The sequence below is a fragment of the Triturus cristatus genome, chromosome 9, assembly GCF_964204655.1.
Source record: "Triturus cristatus chromosome 9, aTriCri1.1, whole genome shotgun sequence".
NCBI lineage: Eukaryota > Metazoa > Chordata > Amphibia > Caudata > Salamandridae > Triturus > Triturus cristatus.
Genome location: NC_140592.1, coordinates 1,259,314,239 through 1,259,333,951, shown reverse-complemented (window position 1 = coordinate 1,259,333,951; position 19,713 = coordinate 1,259,314,239). Strand labels below are relative to the sequence as shown.

General features: G+C 46.8%; 1 protein-coding gene across 2 annotated transcripts in view; it reads right to left on the bottom strand.

Moving 5' to 3' along the window:
- G2E3 (G2/M-phase specific E3 ubiquitin protein ligase) overlaps nt 1-19,713 on the bottom strand; it is a 504,970-nt gene that overhangs the window by 47,333 nt on the left and 437,924 nt on the right. For both annotated transcript variants that reach the window (XM_085627367.1, XM_085627368.1), the window contains one exon: nt 15,611-15,924. In XM_085627367.1, the coding sequence (XP_085483493.1) occupies nt 15,611-15,924 (314 nt within the window). The remainder of the gene's footprint in view (nt 1-15,610; nt 15,925-19,713) is intronic.

The following is a 19,713-nucleotide window of genomic DNA, read 5'->3' as shown; positions in this document are numbered from 1 at the left end:
GGATGAGGCAGAGCGTAAAAAGTAGGCAGAGTAATAGAATGGCCTAGTGAAATTGAGTGACCACAGAAAAGGAAGCTTTCATACAGAGCACCAGTTTGTCTGGGTAGCTTGCTTTGATGACAAGGCCTTAAGCACACTGACCCTCCGAGCAGATGCTATCACCACCAGGAAGGCGGTCTTAATGCAACGAGCATGAGGGGACAATTGTGCAGGGGCTCAAAGGGAGGGTACATAAAGAAAGTGAGGACGAGATTGAGGACCCACTGGGGCACTATAAAGGGAGTAAGTGGAAACAAATGTTGCAAACCTTTTAGAAATCGTTTTACAATAGGGGATTTGAAGAGGGATGGCTGATCGGGAAACAGCAGAAATGCTGAAATAGCAGAGAAATAGCTGTTCAGAGTGCCCAGTGCAGAGCCCTGCCGGGCAAGGGTAAGGATGAACAGGAGTACCCGAGAATGGAGGGCAGAATGGGGATCAGTGACTTCCCGTACACCATGCCACAAAATGTTCCCAACAGCAGGCGTAAACTGTCTTGGTGGAGCGACGTCTGGCTGCCGAGAAAACTTCACAGACTTTTGGAGAAAGGTAAAAAGTGGTCAGCGGTCGTCGCTCAATTTCCATGAAAGGCGGCGGATCGTTGACAGGTTCGGGAGGAGAGCCCTCTGCTACTCCGACAGAAGATCGTCCTGAAGGTGCAGCCTGATCAGAGGACCGATGACCATGCTCAACAGCTCGAGATAACAGAATTTCCAAGCACAGTCAAGAGCCACATGGATGATTTGGGCCCGGTCGTTCTTGATCTTCCGGAGAACCCTGGGCTGGAGTGGTATGGGCAGAAAGGTGTACAGGAGGACTGAGCTCCATTGAAGACGAAAAGAGTCTTCGAGCAAGTGCCGCCTTGGAAACTCAGGCATGCAGAAATGCGGACATGGCACATTCTTGCTGGTGGCAAACAGATCTAACTAAAGCTCGCCCCCTGCTGAGAGTTCTTGCACCACCTATGGATGGAGACGCCATTTGTGATCCGCAAGGCATCTGAGGTAGAGGTAGTCTGCTCTGGTGTTCAGAGAGCCCACCAGATGTTGAACCACCATGGATATGCCCTGCTATTTCAGCCATGTCCAGAGACAGGGCCTCTTGACAAAGGATCTACCACCCCACCCTGCTTGTTGCAGTGTGGGGTGGTAGACAACACATGGCGGTGGTGCTGTCGTTAAACACTTGCACTAGCCTTCCCCTTCCCCTTCCCGATTCCATCGGTGACCAGAGTCCTCTTGTCTCAAACTGTCCCAGATGGCTGCCCCATCCCAGGAATAACATCTGCCACCACTGACAGATCTGATTAGGGAAGAGAGAAGGGTCTTCCGTTGACCCAATCGCAGTTGGTAAGCCACCACAGCAAGCTCTTTGCAGTTCCCGCGTAGATCTGGACCATCTAGGAACGAATCCCCCGATACTGCGCCAACTGGAACTTCAGGCCCCACTGCAAAGCTTGCATATGCCAACGGCATGTGTGCCAAGCAGGATGCAGGAGGCCATGAGGACCAGCAGCCTTGGAGTCAGTCTCACAGAAATACAGGATAGAGGCAGAAACATCAGTCTGAAAGCCTGAATATCCTGGAATTGCCCTATGCGACGATAGGCCTGAAACTGCACTGTGTCCAGAACAGCCCAGATGAAAGAGCATCTGAGAGGGAGTGAAGTGTGACCAGCACGCTGATAGTGAACACCAAAGAATGCAGGAGGTTCGCCGTAGTCTGGAGGTGGGAGGCAACAGCCTGGGGAAAGTCCGCCTTCAACAGCCAGTTGTCAATATAGGGGAAGACTGGCACCCCTAATCTCCACAGATGAGCTAAAACCACCGCCATCACGTTGGTGAACCTTAGAGGGGTGCAGGTGAAGCCAAAAGGGAGTACAGCAAACTAAAAAGTGCTTGTGGCCCACTGTGAACCACAGGGAATGCTTGTGGGCAGGTAGGACGGGAATGTGGAAATACACCTCCTGCTGGCCCAAGGCTAGCATCCAGGTCTTGGGCCCAGGGCAGACAGGACTGGGGCAAGAGTGAGCATCTTGAACTTCTTGAGGAAGAAACAGAGCGCCGGTTGAGGATAGAACAATGGCTACGTCCTTCTTGGGCACCAGAAAGTAGCAGGAATAGCCACCATGGCCTACTTCTAACCAACACACCCTCGATGGCTTCTGTGGCCAAAAGAGCGGTCACTTCCTGGAGCAGACAAGATATGTGGTCCTCAGTCAGTGGGTGGGTTGCATGGAGGGAGGAAGGGTTGTCACAAAGGGGAAAGATTAGTCCTTTTGAACAATCTGCAAAATACACCTGTCCGATGGTATGGAAAGCCAGCGAGCAGGTGAAGGGCGAATCCTGCTACCCACTAGGTGCAGATCAACGTGCAGACTAGTAGGGTTTAGAGGCTGCAGCTGCTGGGGGTGGATGGTGGACTGACCAGACCACTGGCTACACGACCCATGAGGGCGGTAGGAACCACAACCACAGAGGCTGGAAAGATTACGCACTGCGGTGTCTGGGCAGGGAAGGACACTGTTGTATGCCCATTCTGTGGCCACAAAAAGAGATAAAGGCAGATTGAGGGTGAAGAGGGGCCATAGAAAGGGCCAAGGATATTACCACAGCCCTGTTGTCCTTGAAGTGCTCCAAAGCCGAATCTTACAGACTGGAGCCATCAAAGGTCATGCCCATGAGTGACAACAGGACATCCCCAGAAAAGCCAGCAGTCCTCAACCAGGCTTGGTGGTGCAGGGCCACTGTCGACGAAACCGCTCTGCCTAGTGTGGAGTCAAGACCACATCTAATGGGGAATTTAGCTGCACCTGTCCCATCAGCAACAGCCTGGGGGAGCATGGCCCAGGCCTCCAATGGGACTGTAGGCAGCACCTGCGAAAACTTATCCCACACAGCATGGGAAACTAGCATATAGGGCATGTGGTGTTCATGGACTGCAATGCCAGGCAAGTGGAAAAAAACATTTTCTGGCCTAAATTGTCCAGCCTCTTGGATTCCCGATCAGGCGGGCAGTTGCAAATGTGCCAGGATTTTCAAGTGAAGTGAAGGCTTGGACCAGCAAGTTGACTGGTTAGGGTTTTACGTGAGGAAGTTTGTGTCCCCTGGAGTGCGGTGGTGGTGGCGGGCAATTGTCCTGTTCACAGGAGCACCTGTGCTGGGATTTGACCAGGTCCCAAGCAGGACATCAGTAAGTTATTTGTTAAATGGGAGAAGTGGTTCGGAAGGGGGCACTTCCGGCCGAGGCACTTACATCAAGACATTAGTCTGGACTGCCACAGAGGGTAAGATAACGTCAAGGACCTCAGTTTCCCTCCGCACCACCATTGCAAATTACGCTCCCTCCTCCATAGGGACAGTAGGGGGAGAAAACATGCCAGTATCTGGAGAAGTGTCCAGTCCATAGGCTTCACCTAGAAGCTCACACCAGTTCAAGGAGTCATAGGGCTTCAGGGTTCAGCAACCCCTGCCATTCTTCAGTGTCCTAACCCATAGGAATAGGGTTCAGACTCTAGCCTGGACAGCATGACTCCAGTCGGCGTCTGGCTTATATTTGGGTGGGGGTCGCTCTGGCTCCGGTAGACGCGGGGAGGCTCAAAGCTGACCCAGGCGCTGGCTGAACTGCAGAGCCAGGCCTCGAGTGACACTCCCTCGTCTTGTCAGCTGACAGATGCTGCGACGTCAAAACATTCTTCTTGAGTTGTGACTTACCCAAATGACCTGACAAACTAGTGCGATGAGCTTCTTGAACTCCATTACCACTCTGGGACCTTCTTCACTGGGATCTGAAATGTTGTGGCATCGCAGGTCGAGCAGCCAGGACTTTGAAGGATTACTTCCTCAAGGTCTTCGGGTGCATGGCGCCACAATTGTAGCAGGCCTTCAGGGCGTGGTCGCAATTGAGGCACCTCAGGCACACAAGGTGCAGTTCTGTCACAGACATCGAGCAGTAATAGACACCGCAGGGCTTGAACCCGGCCTTCAATTACATTTTCTACCACACCAAGAGGAAAATACCTCAAAAAGCTTTGACAAAACATTGACAAAAATTAGTCAAGAATGACTAAGGGGTAGCCCTTACTGGATCGGAGCGCACTGGCGCATAAAAAATGGAACGGACGTCAGCAAGTTGGGGTGGTGCCTTTATAGGCACTGCGCGCGTCACATTCGGCGCAGACGCCAATCTGAGCTGAATGACGCCACCTACTGGCGCACAGGGGTACTCAAGAAAAATTTGCAGATCCAGTCTGATACCTTGGGATAATTCTGAGGTAAGGAATCTGCGGCTAGAGGTCTCAATCAGAAGGATAAGGCTAGAACAGAGAAAAATGCTTGTGCAACTATATCGCGAATCTGCGAAAGGGGATAACCTGGCTGCAACGAGGCATCAAAGACTTGGACTCCAGGACCAAACAGCTACAATGCCCTCTGGGAAAAGGAACTGGGCCATGAAATCCCAGATGTATTAAGGGTAAAAATATGGCAGAGAGAGTTGATGACCTCAATCAGCACTTCACATGGGGAAAATGCATACAAGTTACTTAGAAGATGATACCAGTCACCAACACACTGGAATGCAATGTTTGATAGCCCAGCTACTGGTTAGAATGGTCAAGAAACAATTGGCCAATCCTCCCATTCATTTATGGCGGGGTAAAGTCTGGTCTATTTATGCCCTTGAGAGATCGATGGTGCTGGTCCACAACAGAATTGAGAGGTTGCCCTTCAAAACCGTAGAAACTGGACAGATCAAGGTCAACCAGTCCCAGGTATGCCCTGGAACTAATCTGCATGGCAGAACTTCACAAGGTCATCGGCCTCCGGTAGCTCCTCTTATGACACCTCAGCCGGTTTTCTTAGGGTTGTTCTATTTTTTAGCTGAAATATGATGGCAGTCATGTTGTGCAATATGAGCTGGCATATGTAACACTGTCTCTGGATGTTCTATTTCTGTAACAGTGAGAAGTTGAGAAACAGAGTGGTTAAAAAACAAAAGGAAATGGTACATCTGGTCACCTCCTTTTCCTCCCTTAGCATGCAATAAGCTAGTTGTCACCTCTGCCCGGACGCAGGTGATCATGTAGCAGTACACTGCATAAGTAGAGTCCAGCCTAAGCAGCTGTCTCTCCTCCTTTGGTGGATGCAGAAGGAGGGAAGGTTAAAGGGTGATGGACTAAGCCATACTGAAAGCAGACACCACAGAGGGTAAGAAGGGTGCACAGGACCAACTTTTTAGGTCTCGCTGAGCCAGTGCATGCGCTGCGAGACATTTAGTATCGGGGTTTTCAAAGTGCTGCCACAGGCTTTTGGTGGCCTAGCGCTTGCGTTCACACGCGCAGCCGCCATCTGCCTCCCTTCCAGCGTGATCACTTTCACTTTTCACAACCCAGCTTGTCACCTCCTCTCCTTCACCTTACAATTAAAAATATTTCTCCACACGCACCCTCTGCATGTTTTGTTTTGAGGGTGATCCTGTTAATTTCCCAACTCGGGCAGTAAATAATTTGGTTTAACACGTTCAGGTACTCCAGAACAGTATTTAAACACTGTTAGTCATAGCAAGGGTAGAGGGAGACTGCTCCATGGCCTGTATGGAGTGTTCTCCATGAGCTAATCTGCGTGTCAGCAGGTTCGCACATGCTAAACGCAAACCCTAAACTACACAATCCATGAGCCCCAGAAGCGATTTTGCTGAGTCAGTGCTCTTCTGATTCACCCTGTAACAAATTTACCAAGGGCCTTCTGTCCATTGAATGTATTACTGCTGTACATTGCAAGTTGATCACCTGAGTCAGCTGTATTACAGCATGTCAGAATTCTGTGACTAATAGAGTGAGGTGCAGTTTTCTCAAGATTTAAAACTGTTAGCATCATAATTATTACCTCTCGGGGGGGTGGGGGGGGGGGGGGGGGGGGGGAGGGGGGTGGGAATGTCTTTGACCAAATGATGAAATTGTAAGTTGCGGCATATAAAGGTTTTTTTTTTTACTCTGGTACTCAATTTTATTTTGTTTCCTTAAACAAGAAACTTCTTTACAATTTTCAGAATGCAATGAAAAAAAACTGAAGGGGATGTTTTCATACTCGACACGTAACCGTTTTACATCACTGCATGGCGTGAGCCAAATCTAAGTAAAACATTGTGGCCATGACAAAAAGTGAATATGCAAGAGCTCTTTTTAAGTCTCCCCCCCTGGTAGGCGAAAGCCTCTTGTAGACCATACCCAAAACTTACAGTTGGCTTGACGCCCACCAGCTGCTTAGCATTGGTAGATTTTATTGTAATTTTAATTTGCATGCTTCTTATTCAATGGCTTATCTTTCTCTTCTTGTGTTTGTATCTCCCCTGTATATCTTGTTTACCATCCTTTTGATTGGCTGACTTGTATCCTTCCTTCTCACGTTAAGGGAACTACTTTTTTTCTTTAAACACTCCACAAGATGCTGTGTTTTCTGCATGTCTCCATATGCTGAGTTTTCAGCATCTCTCCATAAGCAATTTTCTCCTCCGTAAATTGCCAGCACCTTCAAGCGCTCCGTGTTGCTCTCCCACTTGCTCTCTGCCGCGTGAGCTACTCTTTATTCCATCTATCTTCCATGTTGCCCCTGCCTCCCCCACTTGCTTTCTTGTGAGCTGCTTTTTATTCCACCTGTGCACAGTGATGCTTTCTCCTCCCTACACCCTATCCACTGCTTCCTCCTCCTTCACCCCCAGTCTGTTTCTGTCCTTGCCCATTGCACCTGCCTCACCCTAGCCCCTTTTCCAGTGCTTCTCTCCAACCCTCTCCTTTGCTTCCCTGTCGTTCATGCTGCCAGGCCGCATCTCTTTTAAACAAGCGTTGGCATAGCCAATAGGTCGCGCCTTTGGGACCTTACAAGTGTTTAGCTATGCAACAGTTGATATTGTTGCACCAAGGATATTGTGCTGGATAACTAAACACTTATAAGGTCCCAAAGGCGAGACCTATTGGCTATGCCAATGCTTGTTAGAGTAGGAGACAGGGGAGGGTGGACAAACAGAGAAGCCTTGACATTCTCAGACACTACCAGAAGTGATTGCCACCAACAGAACTATTTTTAGTAAAAAGCTGAATCAGGAAAACGTGTGCTGAGTTGAATGGAGATGTCAACAAATCAGAATGAAGGAAAATAAACTCAATGGGAGGAAACTACTTAGCAGCCTTTTCAGAAAATAAGCAACAAGTGTCAACTCAAACAGGGAAGGTAGGTCAGGAAGTCACAAACGCAGACAGGGCTGCCAGAAAGCCTGGAGCCACAGCGAGACCCTGCTGAACAAGTGACAAATGAAAGCCCGAAACTGGACAACAACCCCATAGCCACTTAGTCGGTGGAGCCATTGTTTTGTGGTCTGCCAGTGGAAGGTGACAGAGTATCCTTTCTCATGCCAAGGGAGCCTGCCAAACTAGTTGCTACTGGGAAGATTTCCCCCCCTCCCTGAGCCTGCGTCCATATCTGGACTGCTTCCCAATGAACGTCCGACAATCCCCACACAGCCCTGTCTGTTGATATAATGGAGACAGGTGGCATAATCCAACACAATTTGGACGCTGCTTCATGAAATGGAAGGGAGAAAGGCCTTCAGGGAAAGATGGACAGCAGGCAGCTTGAGTACCTTCACGTGCAGGTCCTGTTCTGATACAGACCACAATGCCCCCCTCAGTCATATCACCCAGATGAGCACCATAGAGTAGCAAGCATGCATCCAGAACACAGTAGCCTGAACGGGTGCTGGACTGAAAAGGTAACCTCTCATAAGGTTAAGAAATCTCTACTCGAGACTAGAAACATCCTTGGTGTTGCAGATATTGCCTCTTCAGGCACCCACATCCTTGTTGTTTAAGCTATTGCCTCTTCAGGCACCTCTGAAGGGCAGCCATTTGGTGGGAGGCAGCAATAGGATGAACAAGGCCATATGCCTAGCAGGCGCAAGACCTGCAGGAATAGGATATAAGCTTGAGATGCATCAAAAGCATCCTCGGTGGACGAGAACTTTCTTTCATTAAGAGTTGTGCTGAATACTACCACAAAGGCCAGCCTGTGTATGGAGAAGCCCAGGGAGTGGGAGAGATGCATTGCCTACTGGGGGTGTTCCAAGACCAGCTTCAAGGACTCCTCCTCCAGTCAGTCAATGAATTACATGGCTCTGCAGAAAAGATGCCATGACCAACAGTACCTTGGTAAAGACGCATGGAACCCATGCTGGTTTTAACAGGAGGACAGCAAACTGAAAATGTTAGGATCACACTGTAAACCTTAGGCAATGCCTGTAGTCGGGAAGGAGTGGAAGATGGCAATAGAAGCCCTGTAGTTTCACTAGCAACCCATCTCCAGAGTTCAAGACCAACAGGGCCTGGCTCAGGGACAACATCTTGAACTGGTCTTGCTGGTTGAACAGGTTCAGAAGACAGAGCGAGAATAAGCATTAGACATTCCTCCTCTCATGGTGACCAGGAAGTAAAGGGAACATCTTCAGACCCGCTCTTGCACAGGTAGCACTTAGATAGCCCCTTTTTCAAGTAAGCCAAATATTGCTGGCATGAAGATAGTCTCAACCAGTCTTTGGCGATCAGAATCAAAGGGAAAGCATACAGCAGGCCTCACGACTGAGGTATGACAGGGAGTGAAGGTAGACGTCCTGGCAGATCAACAGGATGATCAAGCAGTCGGTCACAACTGCCTCCCAATTGATAACAAAATGGGTGATCATCAATGTGCATCATTTTGAAGCCAGGCAGTCTTGCAAAAGCACTAGCAAAAAACATGAAGACCCCTTCCTTCGAGAAGGGAACCCTGGCTGAGTGGCCTAATATTTTACAATGCCAACAATTATCAGTCTTCATTAAGTGGTTAAGTTGAAGGACCATTGGGGTCTAGTAAAATCTAATTGACAGGATGCAAAAACGTGGGTATCTGCTTCTGTGCAGTGGCAGCGAAAGTAGTTCCCATCAGTACAATCTATAAGGAGTACAATATAAATCCTATTTTAAAGTGATGAACTTTAAGGTGTGAGGCTTTAAGAAGGATGTGCCAACTGGTTACTCAACCTAATATCCTCCGACAATGTAATACCCATATTCCTGGTCTATTTAGAAGCAAGGTGATCAAAGTTATGATCCTTGTCTAAATAAAATATGTATAAACCTCCGCATAGGTACCTTCAGGAAGAATTCCAAGAATTTATTTCATGCAAGATCTATCTTGTTTGATGGAAAATGCAAAAGAAAATCCACCAGCTACAGCTTAGACATTGCATACTCAGTCTCTAGCCTCGACAAGTGTAATTCCTTCTCTAATTGACTTAAGGCATTAATGTACAAACCTTGCCAGCAGTATAAATAGCTTGAATGCGCAAATGACTGCATATTAGGATTGTAATCATTTGAAGTACATTGAATAAAGCTGGACAGGTTATAAATTGCCTTAATTATCTACCAAATGTTCCGATATACCGAAGTATTTAAATATGGTGTGCTTAAAGTAGGGTGTATAAACCAGACCTAGCAAGAAGAACAATGAATTGGCCAAAGCATTGATAGTTGCGAAAAAAGCCACCAAGGGACCATTCCTTCCTTCCAATAACGACAGATAATCTAAAAATGCAGGGAGAACTATAGTACAGCCAGAGCAATGGAAACACCCTTCCTCTCATTACGAGGGAGTTATAAGACTTCAGAAAATAAATCACACAAGAGTGTTTCCTGTATTGCCAAATAAACGTTTGCCAACTTGCTTTCACCTTTTTAAAAAATGCTTTAGGGAGATAGAGCAGAACCGACCGCAACAAATCAATATAGTGAGGCAAGGCGATCATCTGAATCATGTTGCATCTGTCGATCGACCCCAAGTATATTCTATCCCATATTCTGAATGTCGCAACAGATGTTCAGGGTAGTGCATCACTGTTAGAGGATATTCCACACATGTATACAATTGGATGACCCACCCCGATACGTAGCTAATTTAAAGCGAGAATCTAATGCTGCTGGGGATACATTAGACAGTCTTTTCAATGTTTAGCTTATAGCCAGACACTGGGCCTAATTGCGCTGCCAACTGTTCGATTCCTGATTAAGTACTAGGATATAAAGCCAGAATAGCAATATCAGCGTAGGCTTCTTTTTTGTGTAGATGTAAAAAGGGAAAAGTAGTTGATAATCTCAAAAGCTCGAATGATTAGCTCTAAATATAGAGCAAAAAGCTGCAGAGACCAAGGGCAGTTTTAATATGCAATTAAAAAAAGATAATATCTGATAGACCACCCATACAGACTGTACAGCAGGGTATACAATGCTCTTGTGTGACTAGGGTATGTCTTGTCCTGAAAAGACCCGCTATAACTAGCCCGAGGTCTGGGCTACTTAGGCATCAGGGGTTTAGCAGATGTTGAGGAAGAGTCCGTCGTCCGAGGCTCCAAACTGTTTTGGAAATGGGACATCTATGACGAAGAGGACTTCTGCTTACTATGGTGATTTTTGTGTGTGTGGTGGGAGCTCCTACGCAGACATTCCCTGGAACAGGACACAAGGGCAAAAGAGTGCTGTTGCATGCCTTAGCCAGAAATAACACAGCCTCCCTATCCCTGATGGCCTTTAGTTGTATGGAGGTGGAAGAGTTGTAAGCTGCAGTGTTTTGTCCCGACCCAAGATATGACATGCATTCATCGTAGTGATCTAAAAGGCACATCTTGCGGTATTGTGTGCAGGATTTGAAGCCTGAGGCTCTTCAAGGGGAACATTAGACCAAAGACTGGTGAGAATGTTGACAGAGAGAGACCAGGAGCAAGCTACGGGCTGTGTTGATGAGGAATGGGAAAAACAGGAACAGATATACTACGATGATGCCACATTTGGAGGAGTCACAGCTCCACCAAGAGGAACTAGAGCCATTGCTAGGAAAAACAAATTCAGACCAGTATGAAGCCTTGTTGCATTATTTATAAGGCTTTTGTGGAGGGCGTGAAGGAGGGTGCTATATTGAGTCGTAAGAAAAACAGACTAACCTTATGTTCTTCTTAGTAGGTTAAATGTAACTTACTAGAAAATGAACAGGCAATCGTCAAGTGACAGAGCTTAAAGGAACGGCTACCTTTCTTCACGCCCTCCACAAGAGACCCTTTTGGGTGATGGTCCGCTTTATTAGGTAAAATCAAACTAGCTCCATCATTTCACCAAGCTACCATGCCTAATGTGCATACCCTTTATATCCAGTGCTCCACTCAAGTTCTCGAGCTTCAACCATGGACAACATTCCAATTAGCCCTTTCAGTCCACTCAGTCATTAGATGGAGCCATCAAAATGCACCAAGAGCTAGCTGGTAATCCAAAGAGGGTCATAATCAAGGACAGGTAAATGCATCGCTGTCATAGTAAAGCCATCTTCCCTCAGGGACCCACTAACTTGCCTCTTTCTAACATCTCCTCACTCTCTTCAGTGTTACTAGCAATGTTATTGCACAGTACAACACATTCAGTTTACAAAAGGGAATACAGTAACAGTGGAGCAGGTAATGCACAGATACAGCTACAGACAATAGGACACAAGCACAACCTTCCAACACAACATGCACGCCATCATTTCCCTCTCCCCCTATGATATCCTCCCGGAAGTAACTTACACTTACCCTCTCCTCAAGGATTTTATGCATCACCACAATGACCAATGCCAGTCAAAACGGCACACTACTCAGCCGTGTCATAAACAAAGTTATAGGATTAGATGAAGAGCTCAATTTAGTGACATGCATAAATTAAATCACATGAAGAAAAAAAAACATTCCTTCCTCAGCATACCCAACAGCTCACTGAAATTATATAGAGGGTGTACATCTACCCACATATGTTCAAGATAAACAAGTAACTTATCTTCGTTAATGCCCTTTTAGTAGAGACTAGACTCCTCACCTTTTCAATATTCCCTAGGCATCAGACTGGATATGGATCATTTTCAGCAGTCCCTTTGCATTCTGGAAGGTGGCTCCAGAATGACATGCGGGCTGTAAACAGGACCAACTCTTGCATGATAACGTCTGTTTTGCAACTGCCTGCATCCCCAAAGTCCCAAAAGCAAATTGATGTGACCAATGTGCAGAATCCTAAACTTGGGATCTTATTAGCCGATAAGAGTCCAATCACAGAAAGGGGAGGAAGGGAGGGTTGATGAGGAGGCTCAGTGGCTTGTTCTTCTGATCGAGACTTCAGGCCGCAGATTCCTCTGCATTTGAATAGATACCAAAGCAATACGTATTCAGAGGTGGGTCAGTGAATGGACTCAAACCAGAAAGTCCTGCAGGAACGAGCGGTCAAAAGGCCCCTATGGGCAACCCGGACTGTCCAGACAATAAGGCTTTGTGAAACGTTTGGAGGGACGCCCACAGAGCTGCCTGGCATATGTCTAGGACATGGGTTCTGCGTACTAACAGTGGTAGCAGTGTTGACCCGGATAGAATGAGCATGCAGTGCTTCTGGAGGCTGCTTTTTGGCCAATATGTAGCAGATCTTAATGCAGGTCACGATTCAGCAGGAGACGATTCTCTTCTACACAGCCTTGCCTTTTTTCACTCTAGAGAAGCCCACACAGAGCTGATCATCCACCCAGTGGTCTTTGGTATGATCTATGTAGAAGCTCAGTGCTCTAAGAGTCCAAGCAATGAAGTCTCTCCTCCTTAGAGGGGTGAGGCGGAGAATAGAACGCAAGCAGGATGATGGACTTGACCGACGTGGAACGGCATCACAACTGTCGGCAGGTAGGATGCCTGTGTCTACAGAATCAGTTCTCTGGGGAAAAGTGTAAACTGGATCGATGCAAAGCTATGAAGCTCACTAATACGCCATGCCGAGGTGATGCCAATGTGGAAAACAGTCCGGATGGTAAGAAGCCATAACGGACAGCTGTGAAGCGGCTTCATCAGAGTGCACATCAAATAAGTCAAGACTAGTTAAAGGTCCCATTGGGCATGACAAAATGAGCAAACGTGTTGAAGCCCTTTTAAAAATTGCATCATAACTGGTGATTTAAACAAAGAGGGCTGATCTGGCAACTGTAAGTAGGCTGACAAATAACACTCAATGCCCAGAACAAAGTCTTGATGGGCAAGAAACTGAACAAACAACGCCAGACAATTTGGCTTGGAGGGGGTCAATCTGGCGAGTGCCGTACCAAATCACAAATCTGTTTCAATGACAGGCATCTACAGTTTTTGTTTAGGAATGCCTGGCTGGCAAAATGACATCTCCCACCTTCGTAGAATGGCCAAAGGTGTTCAACTGTCACCGCTCAATCTCCACGCAAGTTGGAGATTGAGAAGTCCACGGTGCAGAACCCTGCCCTGTTGCATTCGCAGCGGTGGCAAATAAAATGAGCCAAGGTTCTCTCCACACGTGGAAGAGATCTTGCGCAACCTCTGGGTGTAGCTGCCACTTGTGATTTGCTAGGTATTGATGCTGAGTTCATGCCCCCTGGCATTCAATGATCCTGCTAGGTTGTTCACCATCAGAAAAATTAATTTGTGGTCCAGCCATTTCCAGAGGTGAAAGTCCTCCTAGCACATGACTTGCAAAAAGTGGGGTTGGGTTGCAATAGCACATAGTGGTGGTGATGTCCACGAGCACCTGCACCAGCTTCCCCTTGATGGACGGAAGGAAGGCTTTCAACACCAACTGGATGGCCCTCACTCAGCCCTAGAAGACTGATGTTAAGCTGCAACTGCACTGGAGACCAAAGGCACCTGATTTCCATCTCTCCCAGTTGGCCACCCCGCCAAGAAGCGATCCAGCGATCACTACTGTCAGCTCCTGGCTGGGATAGGAGAAGTCTACCACTGACCCAACAGCAGTCCAGTAACCACCACTGCAGATCTTTTGCAGTCTCCTCAGAAATTTCAACGTGTTCAGAGAAGTACCCCTGATGTTGGGTCCACAGGAACTGAAGATCCCACTGCAGAGCTTGCATGTGCCACCTGGCGTGCCCAACCAATAGGATGCAATCGGCCACCAATGTCTCCCATAAAAAAAATGGTTGTATGTTTGTGTTATACATTTAAAGGTGCCACATATGGTGAAAGGCATGTCTTGTGCCACAAATGCATACACCACTGGCTCTTAATCACCCATACATGTGTATCCCATTCATCGCACACGTTCATACATCCCCAAAGACCACACTGACACATTGCAGTCCTGTCATAGTTCCCCTAGTCAAAGTACTTTTTTTATTCAAACCATAACATGTGGCTCTATGGACATTAGGCTTTAAGTCGATAAAGTTGGGCACGGGGGTGTCTGGTAATGCGAGAGATGTTTGACCTTCAGAAGCTCAATGATTTTCACCCGTCAGAAGTAGCTTTTACTACAGAAAGGGTTTCATGCCCCTGGTATAAATGCACCTGTCTAGAATTTTCAAGATATGCCATTCCTCACTCATCTTTTCCTATTACCAGATTTAATCCAAGTATGAGATTTTCTGCCTGTACCCAGAATCAACCGGCACTGTATATTCAACATCTCATTGACTCACTCTTAGGACCTTTTACATTGTGTAGCATGCAACATCACACTTACTACATTTTCAGCACATTCTTTTGCCATATAGCACACACTGCTCCTTAATACTTGCATAAGCACCCGCAATTATTACTTTCTTATACTTGTAACAAACCATGTTGCTAGTGGACATAACTAGGCATGAGAACCACACTCTCAGGGCAGATCTACCCCCATGAATTGCCTGTAGGTGCCATTGCCTTGTAACTTTCCAACAGACTATCTTACAAGCTTATTTACCCAATTTTCAACACATTCAAGTTTTTATGTATATCACTAGTTCCTTCAATAACTTCTCATTAAATAAGTTCACAGGTTTAGACTTGAACTCCTTCCTTGTCCATTTCTAGTGCCAAATGTGGGTTTCACAACAGATGTACTTTGTTCAGTGCTTCCCATTTATTCACTGGAGGTAACAAAAGGCTATAAATGGATTAATACATGTCTGTTACTGGAATCACCACAATATCGGATTGAGAGATTGCAGAGAATTTAGACCATGGCGGCCAAACTGGGACTACGGAAACCTCGCAGTTTCTCCGCCTCACAGGACCTCTCTGAGCTGCACTGGCTTCCAGTCTCGCAGAGGATACAATTCAAGGCGCTGTGTATAGTGTTTAGGGCCTTACATGGACAAGGTCCCAAAGCCTTGCAGGAGAAGTTCACATGGTATGTGCCTCCCCGAGTGTTGCGTTCCTCTTCGGCCAATCTGGTGAAGGTGGCCAGAATCAGGAAAGTCAGATCTGGAGGCAGGGCATTTGGTACGGCAGCCTCCCGCCTCTAGAATAAAATTCCATCTGACATTAGACAAATAGATAAAATCTTGCAGTTTAGAGAAAGGATAAAAACCTGGATCTATCCCCGAGCACGTTCTTTCTAATCCCTCCGCCGGCAGGGACACAGTTTACACACTCAGCGAGACACCAGTATCACAACGCCAGGTTACCCATAGGGTGTCAGATGCGCTCTATAAGCATTAATTAATAATAATGAAGTATTTACATAAAATTACCTCGGAAGTCGTAAGACAAGTTCTTCGGAGAGGACTTCTCAAACACAGAGGAGTTCTGTAGACATTGCATGAGATGGCGGAAGAACTCGTGATTCGACACCTCGACATCCTTCGTTTCTGACTGATCCTGGTGTCCAGTGAAGGTGACCTTGAGAGTTTTTATCGCACTGAAGTTTCGGTGTCGGAAGGCCATCACAGCACTACCCCAGATATCAGTCCGATTAATGACTAGCTTGGAGATCGACTGCGTGTCAATCTGAAGAACAAGCTCTCGCAATATATCTGCGACGATCTTCCACTGCTTGCTGAATGACCTGAAAGAAGTGAACGTTCAAGCTTATAATCAAATGGAAAAAAGAGGTCCCTTTAACACATCCATTAGTAAATGGTTCTTGTGGTACAAATCATTACCAATTGAAATACTCTACACCTCTTACAGCTGCATTACATAAAAATGAATATAGCAAACAAAATGTATTACATGTATAAAGCAAGAGTAAATATATTGAAGCGTATATGCTCTATGTGAAGTGTCACAACTGAACTGTTCTTATTTCTAATAGTATGAATTTATAACAAAATAAGGAGCGGTTTCAATTGCTATCTAATGGCTTTCGTTTTCCAATAAACCACTTTGCCAAGATGCTTAGAGAAAAAAAAGGTACCTATCCAGTATTGGGGTATCTTTCATAGATTTGCATGCGTGAATCATTCCCTGTTGTCGAGATGGGAGTCCCACAGTACCATAGTCAGGTAGTATGTACAATTACCATAGGCTATAATGTCACTAGGCCATTAATAGGACCAAACTTCATATAGAACCAATCAATAGCTAGCACCCTCTAGAACAATTCCAAGAGAGGCTGAATCACTCAGAATTTCACTACACTTTGTGTGTATGGAGTCTCCCAGAGCTCTGCTCAGTTTTTCTGCAAACTACTACAGCTTTATATTTCTACTACCATGTCTGAAGGAAGAGAACTGTTTCCTCCCTGCAAGACCTGTGGGAAGAAAAGGGTTCATGTGTATGACCCACATAAGGACTGTATTTACTGCCTCCATCCCCAACATGAAGTAAAACAGTGTAAAATGTCACTTTTTGCTCTAAAACCTTGAAGGATAGCGAGGGGAGGTTACTATTGTGGCTTCACAAACAAAATCACACAAGTCATCTTCTGATAAGGACCGCGAGGCCTTTCATAAGTCTTACAAAAGAGCCAGGTCCCATGAGGACATTTCTGAAGGGGCCAGAAAACGTATAAAAACCTTCAGGGCTAAGGACTGTCAAAAAAGGAGAAACACTCAAGTCTCCTCAGCCTTATCGGTCCCATCTACTCTTCTCACAAGGAGAAAGTATGCAGTCAGGCCTGCTCTTCTAATACAGGGAAACAAATCCTCTCAGAAGTCCCCGTTGGCGACGCAAGAGGCAGCGACAAGAACAACACTTCTATCTCTTCGACTACATCTGTCATCAATGCTCCGATAGACTGCAATTCAACAGTCCATGATGGCCTGGTCGTCACCATTGAAGAGTCCATCAATAAAATAACTGTGGCGCCTTTAGACACAGCGTTGACAAGAGAATCGCCACTGCAGGTCACGTCGACGGGGGCCTCGTTGACGAGACATCCATCGGCGATGAAACTGTAGATGACAGTTTTGAAAGACAACCCTAGCCAACAGAGGACACTGTCCATGAGAGTATACATCAAAGTGCACATTACATTTTTACGTCCCGAGATAACCTCACCAAGCAACATGTCTCCGTTACCACTAAGTCACATACTGGATCTTCAGGACTCTGACAAGGTACTTTTTGGCACAGCACACAGCCCGTCTGATCTCCATGTAAAATTTAGGACGAAGATTAGGATGATGAAGAGCAGTATTATCAACATTACTGCCCTGTTCAAGACAATTTGAGCCTTATGGGAACTATGCTAGACTACCTAGGCAGGAGACTGCACACATACCGGTTCCTTAATTGAGGACCTGCAAGCGATGCAGTCAGACTACAGAAAGATTTCCTCAACCACAGAACGAACTTCCTATTACTCCGCCAATACAACCTGCATCCAAATATGCCATCTCCATTCACACCAAGGATAACTCCGCGCCCATCAGCGCCTTTACGTCCAAGGGAAGATCCATGCTCTTCTGACAGAGGGTGAAGAGGGCGAGATTCAAGATCTGACATGGACGACTAATGAGTGGGATAATTACATAATCCCTACACCGTCTCCACCTCCACATCATCCAATTGACTTCAACAGAGGATATTGAAGGGTTCCACAATCTAATGGAGAGAGTAGCCCCTAGATTTCACCTTACTATGGCGTTGAAGCAGTCGGACTAATACGATTTGAAGGAGCAAACCAGAAAATCAGTACGTGCCATACCTATAATTGATTAGATTTGGTAGGAACGGCTAAAGGTCCGCTTCAGGCGACTGCTGTCCTGCCTCGAACTGACAAAAAATAAAGGGCCTCTAAGGATTCCCCAGCATGCCTCACTGGGCATCCCAAGGCAGACTCTGTTGTATACCAAGCTGCACAGAGACTATCCAGAAATCCATAAACGCCAAATACGGAGTATCCTGACAAAGAAGGATGCAGATTAGATGCTACTGGGAAACCTTTCTCCTCCAAGTCTGCCATCACAATTTGGGCTGCCAATGCCTAGGCAATTATGGGTCGATACAATTGGCAGTTGTGGTCAGATTTGGCATCTATGTTGGATTTCATTCCGGATGACAAGCAACTGGAAAGGAAAGCAAGTAAAATCCCACAAGAAAGAGCGAGTAGCATCAGAGGTCATCGACTGTGCGATGAATATAGCTACAACTAGTTTTCAAAAGCTAGCCTGCGCAGCAGTTCGACGCCAGGGATGGCTGAAAGCAACAGTCAGGCTGGAGGTTCAGACCAAAATCCTGGACATGGCGTACAATGGAGAGTCGTTATTAGGCAAGCATATTGAGACTTTACTGACCATCAAAACCAACACGATATTGCCAAATCTCTGGGCACACTGCAGTATCGTAAACTGCCCTTTTGAGATGTACCAGGTCGGGGGGTGTGGCTTGGACAGCAGCGGTAATGGCTGCCTAGACCCGTCTCTCAGCGAACGGAGGAGCGAGCCAGGCGATATTCAGGAGAAAAAAACGGGTACACAACGAAGCGAGGACCTGGCTTCTTCTAGTGATGTTATTAGGAACACTATGATCGATTCCTACGGTGTTAACCACTTGGGAAGGCGATAATCAGAATCGTGGTGACCGGGGAACGGAGCTCAACCAGGCTTCACAAAATGGCGGCGATCTCCAGAACGTCCGTGGCGATGTAGATCGACTCCAATCTGTGTCCTCACAGCTCCAATACAGCATCCTACAAGACCTACCTACCAGCTATGAAGGTGGGTGACTCATACTAAAGCCTCAGCAGCCTGACAACCCACTCAATACCGCAAGTAGCCAGCGCGATTTGCCTGACTATGCTATGGCCGCTATTACTCCCTTCCCCACCAGCATCCTCAGTCATATTTCAATGCTACAGCGCTAACACTTGCTCCATCTGAAGCGCAACTCTGAATACGTCAGTGCCCACATTTACCTGCTAAAACCCAGCGCCAACTTCCAGCCACGGTGCCTGCTGTAGAAGCAACTGAGCGACCTGGCCCTAAAATGGCGGCATAAGTCGGAGCTACACCGCTGTGCGACGAATATGTAGACCTGAAGTGTGAGGGATTAACGACGAGTAGTGTAGACATAGTCGATGTCACCTCTTATGACGCAAACAATAGGGACCACCTGCGGCACCTATAACACTCCCGGAAGGCACCAGTGGTGACTCAGAGCAGAGCACCTGCAGAAACCCTGTGGCGATTTTCTGGCAGTGTATGTAATGTATGCCCGTTAACATCCTGCGGTGACCCTGTGGCGATTCTCTGGCAGTGTATGCAATGTATGCATTGTATGCCCGTTAACCAGCACCCATTACCAACCGCGGTGCCTGCAGTTTCGAGCGTCCTGTTTCTAAGATGGCGGCGCTAAACCTGAAGGCTTAAGATGGTGATAACTACGTGCGGGGACTCTGTAGGCCTGTAGG